Source organism: Microtus oregoni, unplaced genomic scaffold, assembly GCF_018167655.1.
Source record: "Microtus oregoni isolate MIOR12 unplaced genomic scaffold, Mior012 000008F_ref0000371, whole genome shotgun sequence".
Lineage (NCBI taxonomy): Eukaryota > Metazoa > Chordata > Mammalia > Rodentia > Cricetidae > Microtus > Microtus oregoni.
The window spans coordinates 37,870,568-37,882,675 of record NW_024543067.1 but is presented as its reverse complement, the minus strand read 5'-3'; the positions used below and the strand labels follow the sequence as shown (position 1 = coordinate 37,882,675).

At 49.4% G+C, this 12,108-nt stretch overlaps 2 protein-coding genes across 6 annotated transcripts in view; one reads left to right on the top strand and one right to left on the bottom strand.

Annotated features, from left to right (window-relative positions):
* Window positions 1–1,079: 1,079 nt before the first annotated feature.
* On the top strand, window positions 1,080–1,554 carry LOC121451785 (60S ribosomal protein L26). The gene has a single exon (XM_041657539.1). It carries the CDS (start codon window positions 1,097–1,099, stop codon window positions 1,532–1,534), a length of 438 nt encoding a protein of 145 aa, XP_041513473.1. The 5' UTR covers window positions 1,080–1,096; the 3' UTR covers window positions 1,535–1,554.
* A 2,375-nt stretch (window positions 1,555–3,929) lies between these two features.
* Window positions 3,930–12,108, bottom strand: part of Slc44a2 (solute carrier family 44 member 2) — a 34,113-nt gene continuing 25,934 nt past the window's right edge. For 3 of the 5 annotated variants that reach the window (XM_041657522.1, XM_041657525.1, XM_041657524.1), the window contains exons 16-23: window positions 11,948–12,042; window positions 11,263–11,366; window positions 11,059–11,132; window positions 10,841–10,911; window positions 10,618–10,706; window positions 6,298–6,382; window positions 5,691–5,862; window positions 3,930–5,185 (exon numbers count right to left, since the gene is read on the bottom strand). In XM_041657522.1, coding sequence (XP_041513456.1) covers window positions 5,738–5,862; window positions 6,298–6,382; window positions 10,618–10,706; window positions 10,841–10,911; window positions 11,059–11,132; window positions 11,263–11,366; window positions 11,948–12,042 — 643 coding nt within the window. In that variant the 3' untranslated portion in view covers window positions 3,930–5,185; window positions 5,691–5,737. The remainder of the gene's footprint in view (window positions 5,186–5,690; window positions 5,863–6,297; window positions 6,383–10,617; window positions 10,707–10,840; window positions 10,912–11,058; window positions 11,133–11,262; window positions 11,367–11,947; window positions 12,043–12,108) is intronic. The other 2 variants (XM_041657523.1, XM_041657526.1) reach the window with 1 other exon arrangement.

Sequence of the window (12,108 nt, the reverse complement as noted above, 5' to 3'; positions counted from 1 at the left end):
ACGTTGAACCAAAAAAAAAAAAAAAAACCCTTGAGGGTGGGGTATGCTGGAGTGATGGCTCAGTGCTTGTTGAGTGAGCTCTGCTTCTGCAGAGGACCTGTGATTAGTTCCAAGCACCCACATCAGTTGGCTCCCAATCACCTGTAACTCCAGCTCCAGGGCATCCTACACCCTCTTATGGCCTCTGTATACACAAATGCATACATATATATATTTTTTTTTTTGAGACAGGGTTTCTCTGTGTAGCTTTGGAACTCAGCCTGCAAACCAGGCTGGCCTTGAACTCACAAAGATATGCCTGTTTCTGTCTCTTGCATGCTGGGATTAAAGGTGTGTGCCACCATTGCCTGGCTATGTAATTTTAAATATAAAACCTTGGGGCTGGAGAGATGGCTCAGTGGTTAAGAGCTTTGCCTGCTCTTCCAAAGGTCCTGAGTTCAATTCCCAGCAACCACATGGTGGCTCATAACCATCTGTAATGGCCTGCAGGCATACATGCAGGCAGAACACTGAATACATAATAAATAAATAAATAACCTTAAGAAATAATAAAATTAAATTTTAAATTAAAGAAATAATGATGGAGGAAGGTCATTGGTTAAATAAAAAGAAACTGCTTGGCCCTCATTGGTTAGAAGATAGGTGGGAGGAGTAAACAGAACAGAACGCTGGGAGGAAGAGGAAGTGAACTCAGATTCCACAGCTCTCTTCTCGGGAGCAGATGCCTCAGAGAGACGCCATGCTCCCAGCTCCCAGGCAGATGCATGCTATGAAGCTCCGACCCAGGATAGACATAGGCTAGAATCTTCTCAGTAAGCGCACCTAGGGGCGCTACACAGATGATTAGAAATGGGCTAAATTAATATGTGAGAATTAGCCTAGAAGAGGCTAGATAGAAATGGGCCAAGCAGTGATTAAATGAATACAGTTTGTGTGTAATTATTTCAGGTAAAGCTAGCTGTGCGGGCGGCCGGGTGCCGGGGACGCAGCCCCGCCGCTCCTCTTACAACAAAATAAAAAAAGGAGGGCTGGAGAACCGGAAGTCGCGTATAGACCTCTTTCCTCTTGCGGCCATCGCTGGATCGCAGCCGCCAAAATGAAGTTCAATCCCTTTGTGACTTCTGACCGGAGCAAGAACCGCAAACGGCATTTCAATGCACCTTCTCACATTCGGAGGAAGATCATGTCTTCCCCACTTTCCAAAGAGCTGAGACAGAAGTACAATGTTCGCTCAATGCCCATTCGAAAGGATGACGAAGTTCAGGTTGTCCGGGGACACTACAAAGGCCAGCAGATTGGCAAAGTGGTCCAAGTGTACAGGAAGAAATACGTCATCTACATTGAACGGGTGCAGCGGGAAAAGGCTAATGGCACAACTGTCCACGTGGGCATCCACCCCAGCAAGGTGGTGATCACCAGGCTAAAGCTGGACAAAGACCGAAAGAAGATCCTGGAAAGGAAAGCCAAGTCTCGACAAGTAGGAAAGGAGAAGGGCAAATACAAGGAAGAAACGATTGAGAAGATGCAGGAGTAGGGGCGTCTCATACAGTTTTCATTAAAAAGACTGCTTGAGTAAAAAACAATAAACAAAAAACAAAAAAAAAGGAGGGCTGGTGATGTGCTCAGAGAACTGGTCCAGCATACACAGAGCCCTGTTTTAACTCCAGCATCATGTAAATGCAGTGTGGTGTCACAGGCCCGCTTCCTGTCCCACTGCTAGGATGACAGAAGCAGGAGCATCAGATGGTTATCTTCAGCTACATACTGAGTCAGAAGCCATCCTGGGCTTCATGAGATACTGTATCAAAAAAAAAAAAGAAAAGAAAAGAAAAGAAAAGAAAAAATAGGACTGAAGGTATGACTGAGTTATAAGACATCTGCCTGGCACGTGCAGAGGTCCTGCTCAACACCATACTTTATACTGAAAAGGAGACACAGAGGCAGAGGTGTCTGTGGCAGTTGACAGATTGAAATTTTCCAGGAGTCAAAAAATTGGCTAGAAGCCGGGCGGTGGTGGCGCACGCCTTTAATCCCAGCACTTGGGAGGCAGAGGCAGGCGGATCTTTGTGAGTTCGAGACCAGCCTGGTCTACAAGAGCTAGTTTCAGGACAGGCTCCAAAACCACAGAGAAACCCTGTCTCGAAAAACCAAGAAAAAAAAAAAAATTGGCTAGAAACAGTAACAAAATCAGACACCAGGGGGCAGCAGTACTGCAGTCTGGCAGCCAGAGGACCCTACAACAGCCAAGCTGAAGGAAGCAAAGCTAGCTCAGCTGCCAAATTTGAGGAATCTGAGTTCCACCTCTGGGACCGCCCCGCCCCCTCACACACACACATTGGCACGTTCACACAATAAAGGAATAAATGTAGCTGGGCGGTGGTGGCTCACTCCTTTAATCCCAGCACTCCAGAGGCAGAGGCAGGCAGATTTCTGTGAATTTGAGGCTAGGCTGGTCTACAGAGCAAGTTCCAGGAAAGACAAGGATACACAGAGAAACCTTGTCTTGAAAAACCAAACCAAACCAAACAAATAAACAACAGCAAAACAACAACAACAAGAAGAATAAATGTAAGGTGCTAGAAAGATGGTTCATTGCTTAAGAACTCTGGCTGTTCTTACAGAGGCCCTTGGTTCAGTTCTAAGCAGCCACATGGTGGCTCATGGCCATCTGTAACTCCAGTTCCAGGGGATATGATGCCCTCTTCTGGCCTCTGCAGGCAACAACTATGTACTTGCTACACTTACATCATAGACAAAACACCCATCAACATAGTTTTTTTAATTAAAAATACTTTTAAAATAGCTATTATTTCTTGCAATCACTTGTGCTTGTATCTGCGTGTGAATTCAGGTGTCCACGAAGCCCAGTGGTGTCAGTATCCTTGGAGATGAAGTTATAGGAGGTTGTGAGTTACCTGATGAAGATGCTGGGCACCAAACTAGGTCCTTTGTGAGAGCCAAACGTACCCATAACCCCTGAGCCATCTCTGCAGCCCCTGCAGTTTTGTTTAGGGTTTTTTGTTGTTGTTGTTTGTTTTTAAAAATTATCTTAGGCCGGGCGGTGGTGGCGCACGCCTTTAATCCCAGCACTCGGGAGGCAGAGGCAGGCGGATCTCTGTGAGTTCGAGACCAGTCTGGTCTACAAGAGCTAGTTCCAGGACAGGCTCCAAAACCACAGAGAAACCCTGTCTCGAAAAACCAAAAAAAAAAAAAAAAAAAAAAAATTATCTTAGATGTGTAGGTGCCATTTGGGTACTGGGCATTGAACCCAGGTCCTTTGGAAGAGCAGCCGATTCTCTAACAGCTGAGCCATCTCTCCAACTACCCCACCTGTCTCAGCTTGCAGCTTGCAAAACAAACAAACCAACCCAGCGCCTTTTTAGGGTTCACAACTATCTATAACTCCAAAGGACCCAAAACCCTCTTTTGGTCTTCAAGACCAAGGAGGCACACACATAGTGCAGACATACTTGGAGACAAAATATCCAAATGCATACAAGAAATCTAAACAAGAAATGCAAGCTGCTCTTGCAGAGGAGCACCCACGCATGGCTCTTGACACGCTCCAGGGGTTCCAGCACCCCCTTCTGCCCACCATGAGCAACTGCAACTGCATACACATGGCATATTCACAAATTAAAAATAAGAGCAGCTCTCCTCGATTGTGCGACATCAGGTTCAGGGGCAGGACGACTGTGTGCAGGGAAGTTACTGAGGGAGGAGGAGGTGTTTCTGGGCTCTTTGGATCAGTTCCTAATCGAAACCTTTTGTTCATTAGGGGTGCACAGGAAACTCAACAGAAGCTGCAGAGGTGGCTTTGGAGGTGAGCAAGGCTGGGTTCTCATTCCTCCTCTTCCCTTTGAGCAAGCTGCCATAGCTCAGAGACGCCCAGAGCTTCCCACATTCCCCCCACACACTGCAGGTCAGGATCCGTACAAGAGGCACTTTATTTAATGGTTGGAATGCAATTACGTAAGCACAGGGCTGGGCGTACAGGGAGGAAGGGCCAGTGATGGCACACAGGCAGGCACAGGAAACTGAGGGACCCAGGCTGCTTCCACCATCCTGGTATCTTACTGATAGGCAAAGAGGGGTGAGGGAGGGCCTGGGCAAAGACAAAGTGGAGGGTCAGTCAACTGGCCCCCAAGTTCGAGAAGTTTGGCAAGAAGATTCTAGTGTTAGGTGAAAGAACACCCACCTCATCCCCGGAAACCATCCCTTGGGTGAACTCAAGTTTCTTTCCTCTTACAAAGACAGCAGTGTGGATTCCTGGCAGAGAAAGGGGCGGGGCAGCAGCCCTGTCCTCTTTCATCTTCCAGCGTGAACCTCAAGTTTTCCATTAAGAAGCCCTCAGGCAGGCCACTCTGGAGGCTCTAACAGAGGCCCCACCTCCCACCACCACTCTCCTTGCCTCAGCCTCTCCCCCACACTGTCTCTTTATCAGGAAGAGTCCTTCAGTTCTGGCTGCACATTCTTCCTTCCTGTGACCCCAGCCACCTCCAGGCTAGAGGTGGGGTTACAAATGAAGGCACTCGGTGGCTCCCTCCAGCTGTGGAGCCTGGTGGAGGAAAAGCAGACAGACCCCTTACTGTATGTCTAGATTAAAACGTGGTAAGAATGAGAAAAGCATTTGTCAGCCCTTGGGCTGAATCAGTCATGGAGATCCAATCTGTTCCAGCAGGAGCAGGTAGGGGAAGCTTGGATCTGGGGTTCACTGAGCCCACCTACAGGGGCTTTCATCCAGTCTTTCCCTTGGCTGGAAGGGGCACAGGAAGTACAAAGAAGCTTGCTGCAGACATCCTCGGGCCAGCTCCCGCCCTCGACTTCAAGTCACTTCACCGTATTGGCACCATCTGAGCCAGTGAGAACTGGAGGCACCCATACTGTCCCATCTCCCAGGGCTCCACTGCCCTCGGGCGTAGGAAAGAATGCCCCAAATCCTCGAGGTCCCTGGAAATGGGCATTCAGGGAGGGTAGCAGAGAGGCAGTGATGTGACTTTAGGCAAGCCCGATGAGCTGAGAAATCTGACCCAAGCACCGGATCACAGCTTCCTGAGAGGGCCAGGAGGCAGATGTCTTTAGGATTCTGCTACCTTCTTGTTGGTTTTATTCAACAGTTTCTTGAGGGTGGAAGACATGAAGTAAGGCCTCTCAGCTGAACCGTCATTTCTCTCCAGATCCTCCACTGTGGACAGAGCCCCAGAGCAGGCGATGAGAGGGAGCAACAGGGAGGGGTTGAGATGGGGAACAGGGACGGGAGCAGAGGGCCAGAGAGAAGCCTCAGGGGTTAGGAAGCAGCACGTGAAGGAGCAGGGCGTGGCAGCAAAGGCCGGTTACCCAAGGTGCTTAGGAAGCTGAGACAACAAGCCCAGGCTCAAGACCTGCTTTTAAGGTAAGTTCAAGGCTAGCCTGGGCAACTGAGTGAGCCACTGTCTCCCAAAGAGGAAGTAAACAAGGCTAGGGACTTAGATCCCATAGTTCTGGGGAAGAGCCCCTGCCTAGAGTTCTCCAGCATGAGGCTGGAGCCTGGCTCAGTTGTAGAGCTCCTGCCTAGAATCCCTCTGTGGGAAGATGGGGGTGTGGCTCAGTGGTAGAATGACTTCCTAGTCTTGGGAAAGAGAAGGAGGGGTAGGAAATGACTACAGGAGCCCCACATTCCCGGTCAGGGGAGCCCCGTCACATGCACAAACCCGGTCTCCAGAGGCCCCCTGGCCTGCTCGCCAGTCTCCCTCACTCTCTATTCCTCCTCAACTTCCTCCTGCTTGCCCTCCTGCGGACTCCCCTTCAAAAAGATGTCTCTCATCTCGGGCGACATGAAGTAGGGTCGCTCCTGAGAGCCGTCATTCCTCTCAAGGTCCTCACCTGGGCCCCCCAGGAACCAGCAGGGGGTGAAAAATGGGGTGGTCAGGAAAGGAGGGGGTGGAAAAGAGGGGCAGAGGAAAAACAGGGAAGAAGCCAGCAGGCGTGGGGAGAGAAGAAGGGGGTAGAGGGAGAAAAGACATGTGGAGACCAGAGTTAGTGGCAGCCATGGACCCGCTCTAATTCCCAACAAAGCCAGAAATTTCAAAGCCAAAGACCCAGGGGCAGAGTGTTCCAGCTACAGCTTGGGGATAGGAGGGTGAGGAACAGTTAGCTTGGAGCACGGTGAAGAAGCATACATGGCCCAGTAGAAGGGATATCCAGGACCCAGGGAACTCTGGGATGATGGTGGTGCTTTTGTGGGAGAAGGGATTTCCTTGTCCATTGGGGAGAAGGGAGTCAGGGCCCCTGTTGGGCTGAGATAAAGGGGTCACTCACAGAAACAGAGGAACAATGTGTCCACACACATGCCGTAGACGCTGAAGAAGCCATGTGCAATCATATAGGAGCCAATGATCACTGTCTACACAAGAGGAACACCTTGTTTTAGTCCAGCTCGGTTCAGAACCCCACTGTTCTCCTTAGCGTGAGACCTCTCATTCTCATGAGCCCAGAGGCTGTCTGCGGTTGTAGCACTTCTGGCAATCCTCTTGCCTCACCTTTTTCTTAAACAGATTTGTTTATTTATTATGTATATAGTGTTCTGCCTGCACACCAGAAGGGGGCATAAGATCTCATCACAGATGGTTGTGAGCCACCATGTGGTTGCTGGGAAATGAACTCAGGACCTCTGGAAGAACAACCTTAGCCTCTGAGCCATATCTCCAACCCTCTTTTTAATCTTTTTATGTGTGTGAGTGTTTTGCCTACATGTTTGTATGTGCACGATGTATGTGCCTGATACCCAATATCAGGAAAGGTCATCAGATGCCCTGGGACCGGAGTTAAAGATGGTTGTAAACCACCACATGAATCCTGGGAACTGAATCCAGATCCTTTGCAAAAGCAACAAGTATTCTTAACTGCCAAGGCATCTCTCCAGTCCTTTAAAACATTTATTTTTGTCTGGTGTGGTGGTAATTAACCCCAGCACCTGGAAAGCAGAGGCAAACAGGTCTGTGTGGGCAAAGATTACCAAGGTCTACACAGAGTTCCAGGCCAGCCAGGGCCGCAAGACCCTGTCTCCAAAAAAAAAAAAAAAAGGTTATTATCACGTCAATGCGGCTACACTGAGAGTAAATCTTTTCCTGTTGTTCCTCAGAGAAAGATTTTTTGTTTTGCTTTGTTTTTCAAGACAGAGTTTCTCTGTGAAGCAGGCCTGGCTGTCCTAGAACTCACTCTGTTGACCAGGCTGGTTTTGAACTCATAGAGATCTGCCTGCCTTTGCCTTCCAAGTGCTGGAATTAAAGGTGTGCACCACCATCACTCGGCTAAAAGATTTATTTTGATTATGCATATGCACACATGCACCTGAGTACAACTGTCCAGGGAGGCCAGAAGAGGCCATTGGATCCTGGAACAGGAATCACAGCCTGGAGCAGTGGCTAGGACTTGAGTCCTGTGCGAGTGTGGCGTCCCCTCACCACAGAGCCACTTCTTTCTGAGTGCTGAGAGGAGAAGCATAAACCACACAGCTGATGGCCTGTGTGAAGGCCGGGTCAGTATCTGGAGTCCTCTCTCTCCACTTAGTTTAAATGTGTGTTTGCATATACATATCTCCCCCCTCGGAGTGTGCATACGCCACAGTGCACAAATGGAGGTAAGAAGGAAGCTGGCCATCTGGCCCAAGGCACAGAATTCATGTCTTCAGACTTGGCAAGTTACTGAGCCACCTTGCTGGACCCTTACCTTAGTTATTTGAGATAAACTGGTGCTCACTGATTGGCTAGAATGTTTGGCCAGTGAGCTCTGGGGATCTGCACAGTTCTAGAGTTCCAGACGTTCACATGGTATTGTGCTTGTGTGTGTATGTGTGTGCTATTCTGTGGCCCAGGCTGGCCATGAACTCACAAGCCCCCTGCCTCAGTATGAGCCACCACGGTCCAATTGGCCCTCTCTGAAATAATTTTTTTTTTTTTGAGACAGTCTCATACATCTCCATCTGGCCTCAAAATACCAAGTAGCCGAGGATGACACTGAACTCCTGACCCTCCTGCCTCTGCTTCTGAAGGACTGGGATAACAGGCCTGAGTGACCATGTCTCACCTGGAAGAGCATCTTCCATGCCTCAGCTAGGAGAAACCAGTCAGCTACATAATGCTCCTTTGCTTTCTCCAGCCTCAGTGCCTTTGCACGTGCTGTCCGGGTTATAGGTAACCGTTTCTGCTTTCAGCTCTAAAGCAAGTCCTCAGGGACACGGCCTCCGGAAACTGCATCTGCTGTCTGATCCCACGTCACCCTGTCCTAGTACTGTGTGTGTCCCCTTTAGGCTTCACCCAGCTGCAGTTTTATGTGTGTTTGGGACATTGTGGAGTTGAATCCCACATTGCACTGGGCCTATAATCTCATCACTTTGAAGGCTCCAACACAAGGAGAGCCTGAGTCTGAGGCCAGCCTGGGCTGCACAGCAAATTCCAGTACTGCCTGGATATCTAGGAGATGTCAGTGGATAAAGGACTTGCTGTGCAAAACTGAGGGATGGAGTTCGGATCCCAGCACCCATGCCCCACCTGTAACTCAGTACATAGGCTGATGGCAGCCGGTCTCCAGGGCCAGCTGGATACCTAGACTGGCCAAAAGTCAGCAGGAGACCCTGTCAGAAATTCACCCCGATATTAACCTCGGGCCTCTGCCTGCACACACATGCGCTGTCGTACGTGTAACTGGTCCTACACACAAGGAAAAAATAGTAGGATGGGGGCTGGAGAGATGGCTCAGCGGTTAAGAGCATTGCATGCTCTTCCAAAGGACCTGAGTTCGATTCCCAGCAACCACATGGTGGCTCACAACCATCTGTAATGGGGTCTGGTGCCCTCTTCTAGCCTGTAGGCATATATGCAAACAGAATATTGTATCCATAATAAATAAATAAATAAATAAAAATAGTAGGAGTTACTCTTTTTTTCCCCCACCCATTTTTGTTTTTGAGAGAGAATTTCTCTCTGTAGTCCTGGCTGCCTGCCTCTTCTGTGCTGGGATTAGAGGCAGGTGCCACTGCTGTCCAGCTTGAGCTCCTGCAGACAAGAACTAACACAAACACCTGCGGTCTGGCGTCTTATCCTGTTAGTCTCTTGACTTTCCACACGCCACAGCAGTCTTCTCACATTTCTGGTAGAGCCAGACCTCGGGGTCTCCACTATTCCCTCTGCCTAGATCAGGGCTGGCCTTGAACTCCCTACAAAGCTAAGCATGACACTGAACTTCTGATTCTTCTGCCTGAGCTTCCTAGTGCTGGAATGGCAGGTGTGTGTCATCAGATCATTACTAGGTAATTCCCCTACGCATCTAAACTGTAAGGTCTTGCCTGGCATGACAAGATTTAGCTGGAATCCTAGGGTTGGGAGGCAGGAAGATCAAAAGTTCTTTGCCAGGCTAGGCAGAGCTCTGTAAGTTCCAGCCCAGCCAGGGTGACACAGTGGGAAAGTGTTTCAATCAAGGAAAAAAAAAAAAAGGCAGGGAGGGGGGCTGGAGAGATGGCTCAGCAGATAAGAGTATGGGCTGCTCTTCCAAAGGATCTGGGGTCAATTCCTTGGATCAACACGGCAGTTCACAGTCATTTGATCCAGAGAATTATATGCCTTCTTTTGGCCACCATGGGCATCACACATGCACGTGGTATATAGACATATATTCAGGCAAAACACCTATACACATAAAATGAAAGTAAAGAAATCTTAAGAAAAAAAATTAGGCCAAGTGGTGGTGGCGCATGCCTTTAATTGCAGCACTCGAGAGACAGAGGCAGGTGGATCTCTGTAAGTTCAAGGCCAGCCAAGAGAGCTGAAAACCTGTCTCAAAAAAGAAGCCCTGTCTCAAAAAAACAAAACAACAAAATTAATAAATTAATATTTAAAAATTAAATAAAAAAACCATCCTACTATGATAATAATAAGACCTATAGGGCCAGGCAGTGGTAGCACACACCTTTAATCCCAACACTCAGGAAGCAGAGGCAGGCGAATCTTTATGAGTTTGAGACCAACCTGGTCTACAGAGCTAGTTCCAGGACAACCAGGGCTACATAGAGAAACCCTGTCTTGAAAAACCAAAAAAAGAGAAAGAAAGAAAGAAAGAGACGAAGGAAGGAAGGAAGGAAGGAAGGAAGGAAGGAAGGAAGAGTGGAGGACGTGGAGATATGGCTCAGAGGTTAAGAGGAGCACTGGCTGCTCTTCCAGGGGTCCTGAGTTCAATTCCCAGCAATCATGTGGTGGCTCACAACCATCTGTAACGAGGTCTGGTGCCCTCTTCTGGTGTGCAGGCAGACATACAGGTAGAACATTGTATACTCAGTAATGGTGGGTGAATGCACTTACCACCAAGGCAAATGACCTGAGCTCAACCCCTGAAACATGTATGGACAAGCAATCCCCACAAGTTGTTCTGACTTTTCACAAGTGCACCCGCCCCACACAAACAAATTAAAAGTTAGTAACAACACTAGCACCTGTTAAAGAGAAGTCCCTCCGTCTCTGTGCTTGTATACAGCAGTTGACTATTTAGGGACCAATAACTAATGACTGTGCCCCCAAAGGAATCTGAGCAAACCCTAACTCCCCACCCCTGCTTCTACCCAGACCCTGTGTACCCAAAGGTCCTCACCAGTATCGGGACCCAGTAATAATTGAGAGGCGGAGCTGTATCTTGCACGATTCTGATCCGATGGGTGAAGAAGAAGAAGGCTAGGATGCCTACAATGGAAGGATGCGTGATGGCTGAGACCCCAGGAAGACTCAGTGGGAGACGACCTGTGCCTGACACTGGGTCACAGGTCACTCCCACCAGGCTTCCACACCCAGCAGGGACACCCAATGGCGACACTCACCCACACTACCCACAATCAGAAGTTTGCCCAACAGGAAGAGGAAGTCAGTAACTTTGTCCAGGACGGCCACCCTGTAGGAGATTGAGGGAATAAGTGTGAATGTGGGCTCAGAGCCTGGGAGAGGAGGCAAGATAAGTGGAAGGCTGGTTGAAAAAGGGGCCAGGAGGGGGCTGGGACAGGGAGAGAGGCTGGGGGCGGAGGTGTGTGTGTCCCCTAACCTGATGATATTTCTCATAAGCAGAAAGAAGGCGTTTCTGGCTGAGGTGCAGAAGTTGGTGCCGTAGATAGCAATCTAGAATGAAGAGAAAGTCCGAGGTCCATGGGATGGACACGGGGGACTAACACATGCGCGCACGCACACACACACACACACACACACACACACACACCACCCCGCCGCAGCAACCAGCCCTACCGCTCACCATGATATAAGCATTCCTATTCAGGAACTTGATAAACTTCTCTAGGCACCAGAAGCAGCACTTGAGACAGACCATGACGAACCTGGCAAACTTGTTGTGTGCAGCTGAAAGAGGAGAAGGGATGGAGTAGGAAGAGAGACCCCAGAGTTCAGCAAGACAGTAAGGGTTACAAGGCTGGGGCTTGCCTGAACTGCTAGGCTAACCTGCACAACTTAGCAAGACTGCTCAAAATCAATCGATCGATCGATCCAGGTGCTGACCCACAAAAGGAATCTCCAAGGATCAGGAATTAAGGTCATTCTTGGCTATTTAGTGAGTTGGATGCCAGCCTTTCAAACCAAGACAGCTGGGGGTGGTGACGTTGCCTTCAGCCCTAGCACTGTTGAAGGAGCAGGCAGACCTGTGAGTTCTAGGCCAGCCAGGACTGCACAGTAAAACGCTGTCTCAAAAAACAAAACCAGAAAGCCTTAGTCCAGTCTTGCTAGCCAGACTCAACAGTCCACAGCTCCTGCTGGACCTCCCCTTCAACAATAGGAACTCTAAGCAGTTCAGTTGGCTGTTCTAGCTGCTCCTCTGCCTCTTAGCACCCCTTCCTCTAACAGAAAGGTAGAGGCTTAGCTCTGGCTCCTGCCCCTCAAGCAAGACCCAGCCCAGGCCTTGGCTGAAGCTCCAGGCAGGGCGGCACCTTTCAGGCGCTGGTCCAGGTACTCCAGCGTCACTCGGATGATCTGCACGACAGCAAGGATAAGTGAGCCGAAGGCCAGGGAGCCTGTGTGGTACCTGAAATCAACAGGGGCAGTCAGTGGCCCAGCCAGAGGAATTCCCTGCATCCCTTCTCTTCCCAAC

Excerpts from the sequence above, each read along its gene's own strand:
- LOC121451785 (XM_041657539.1), top strand. The coding sequence starts at position 1,097 with ATGAAGTTCAATCCCTTTGTGACTTCTGACCGGAGCAAGAACCGCAAA.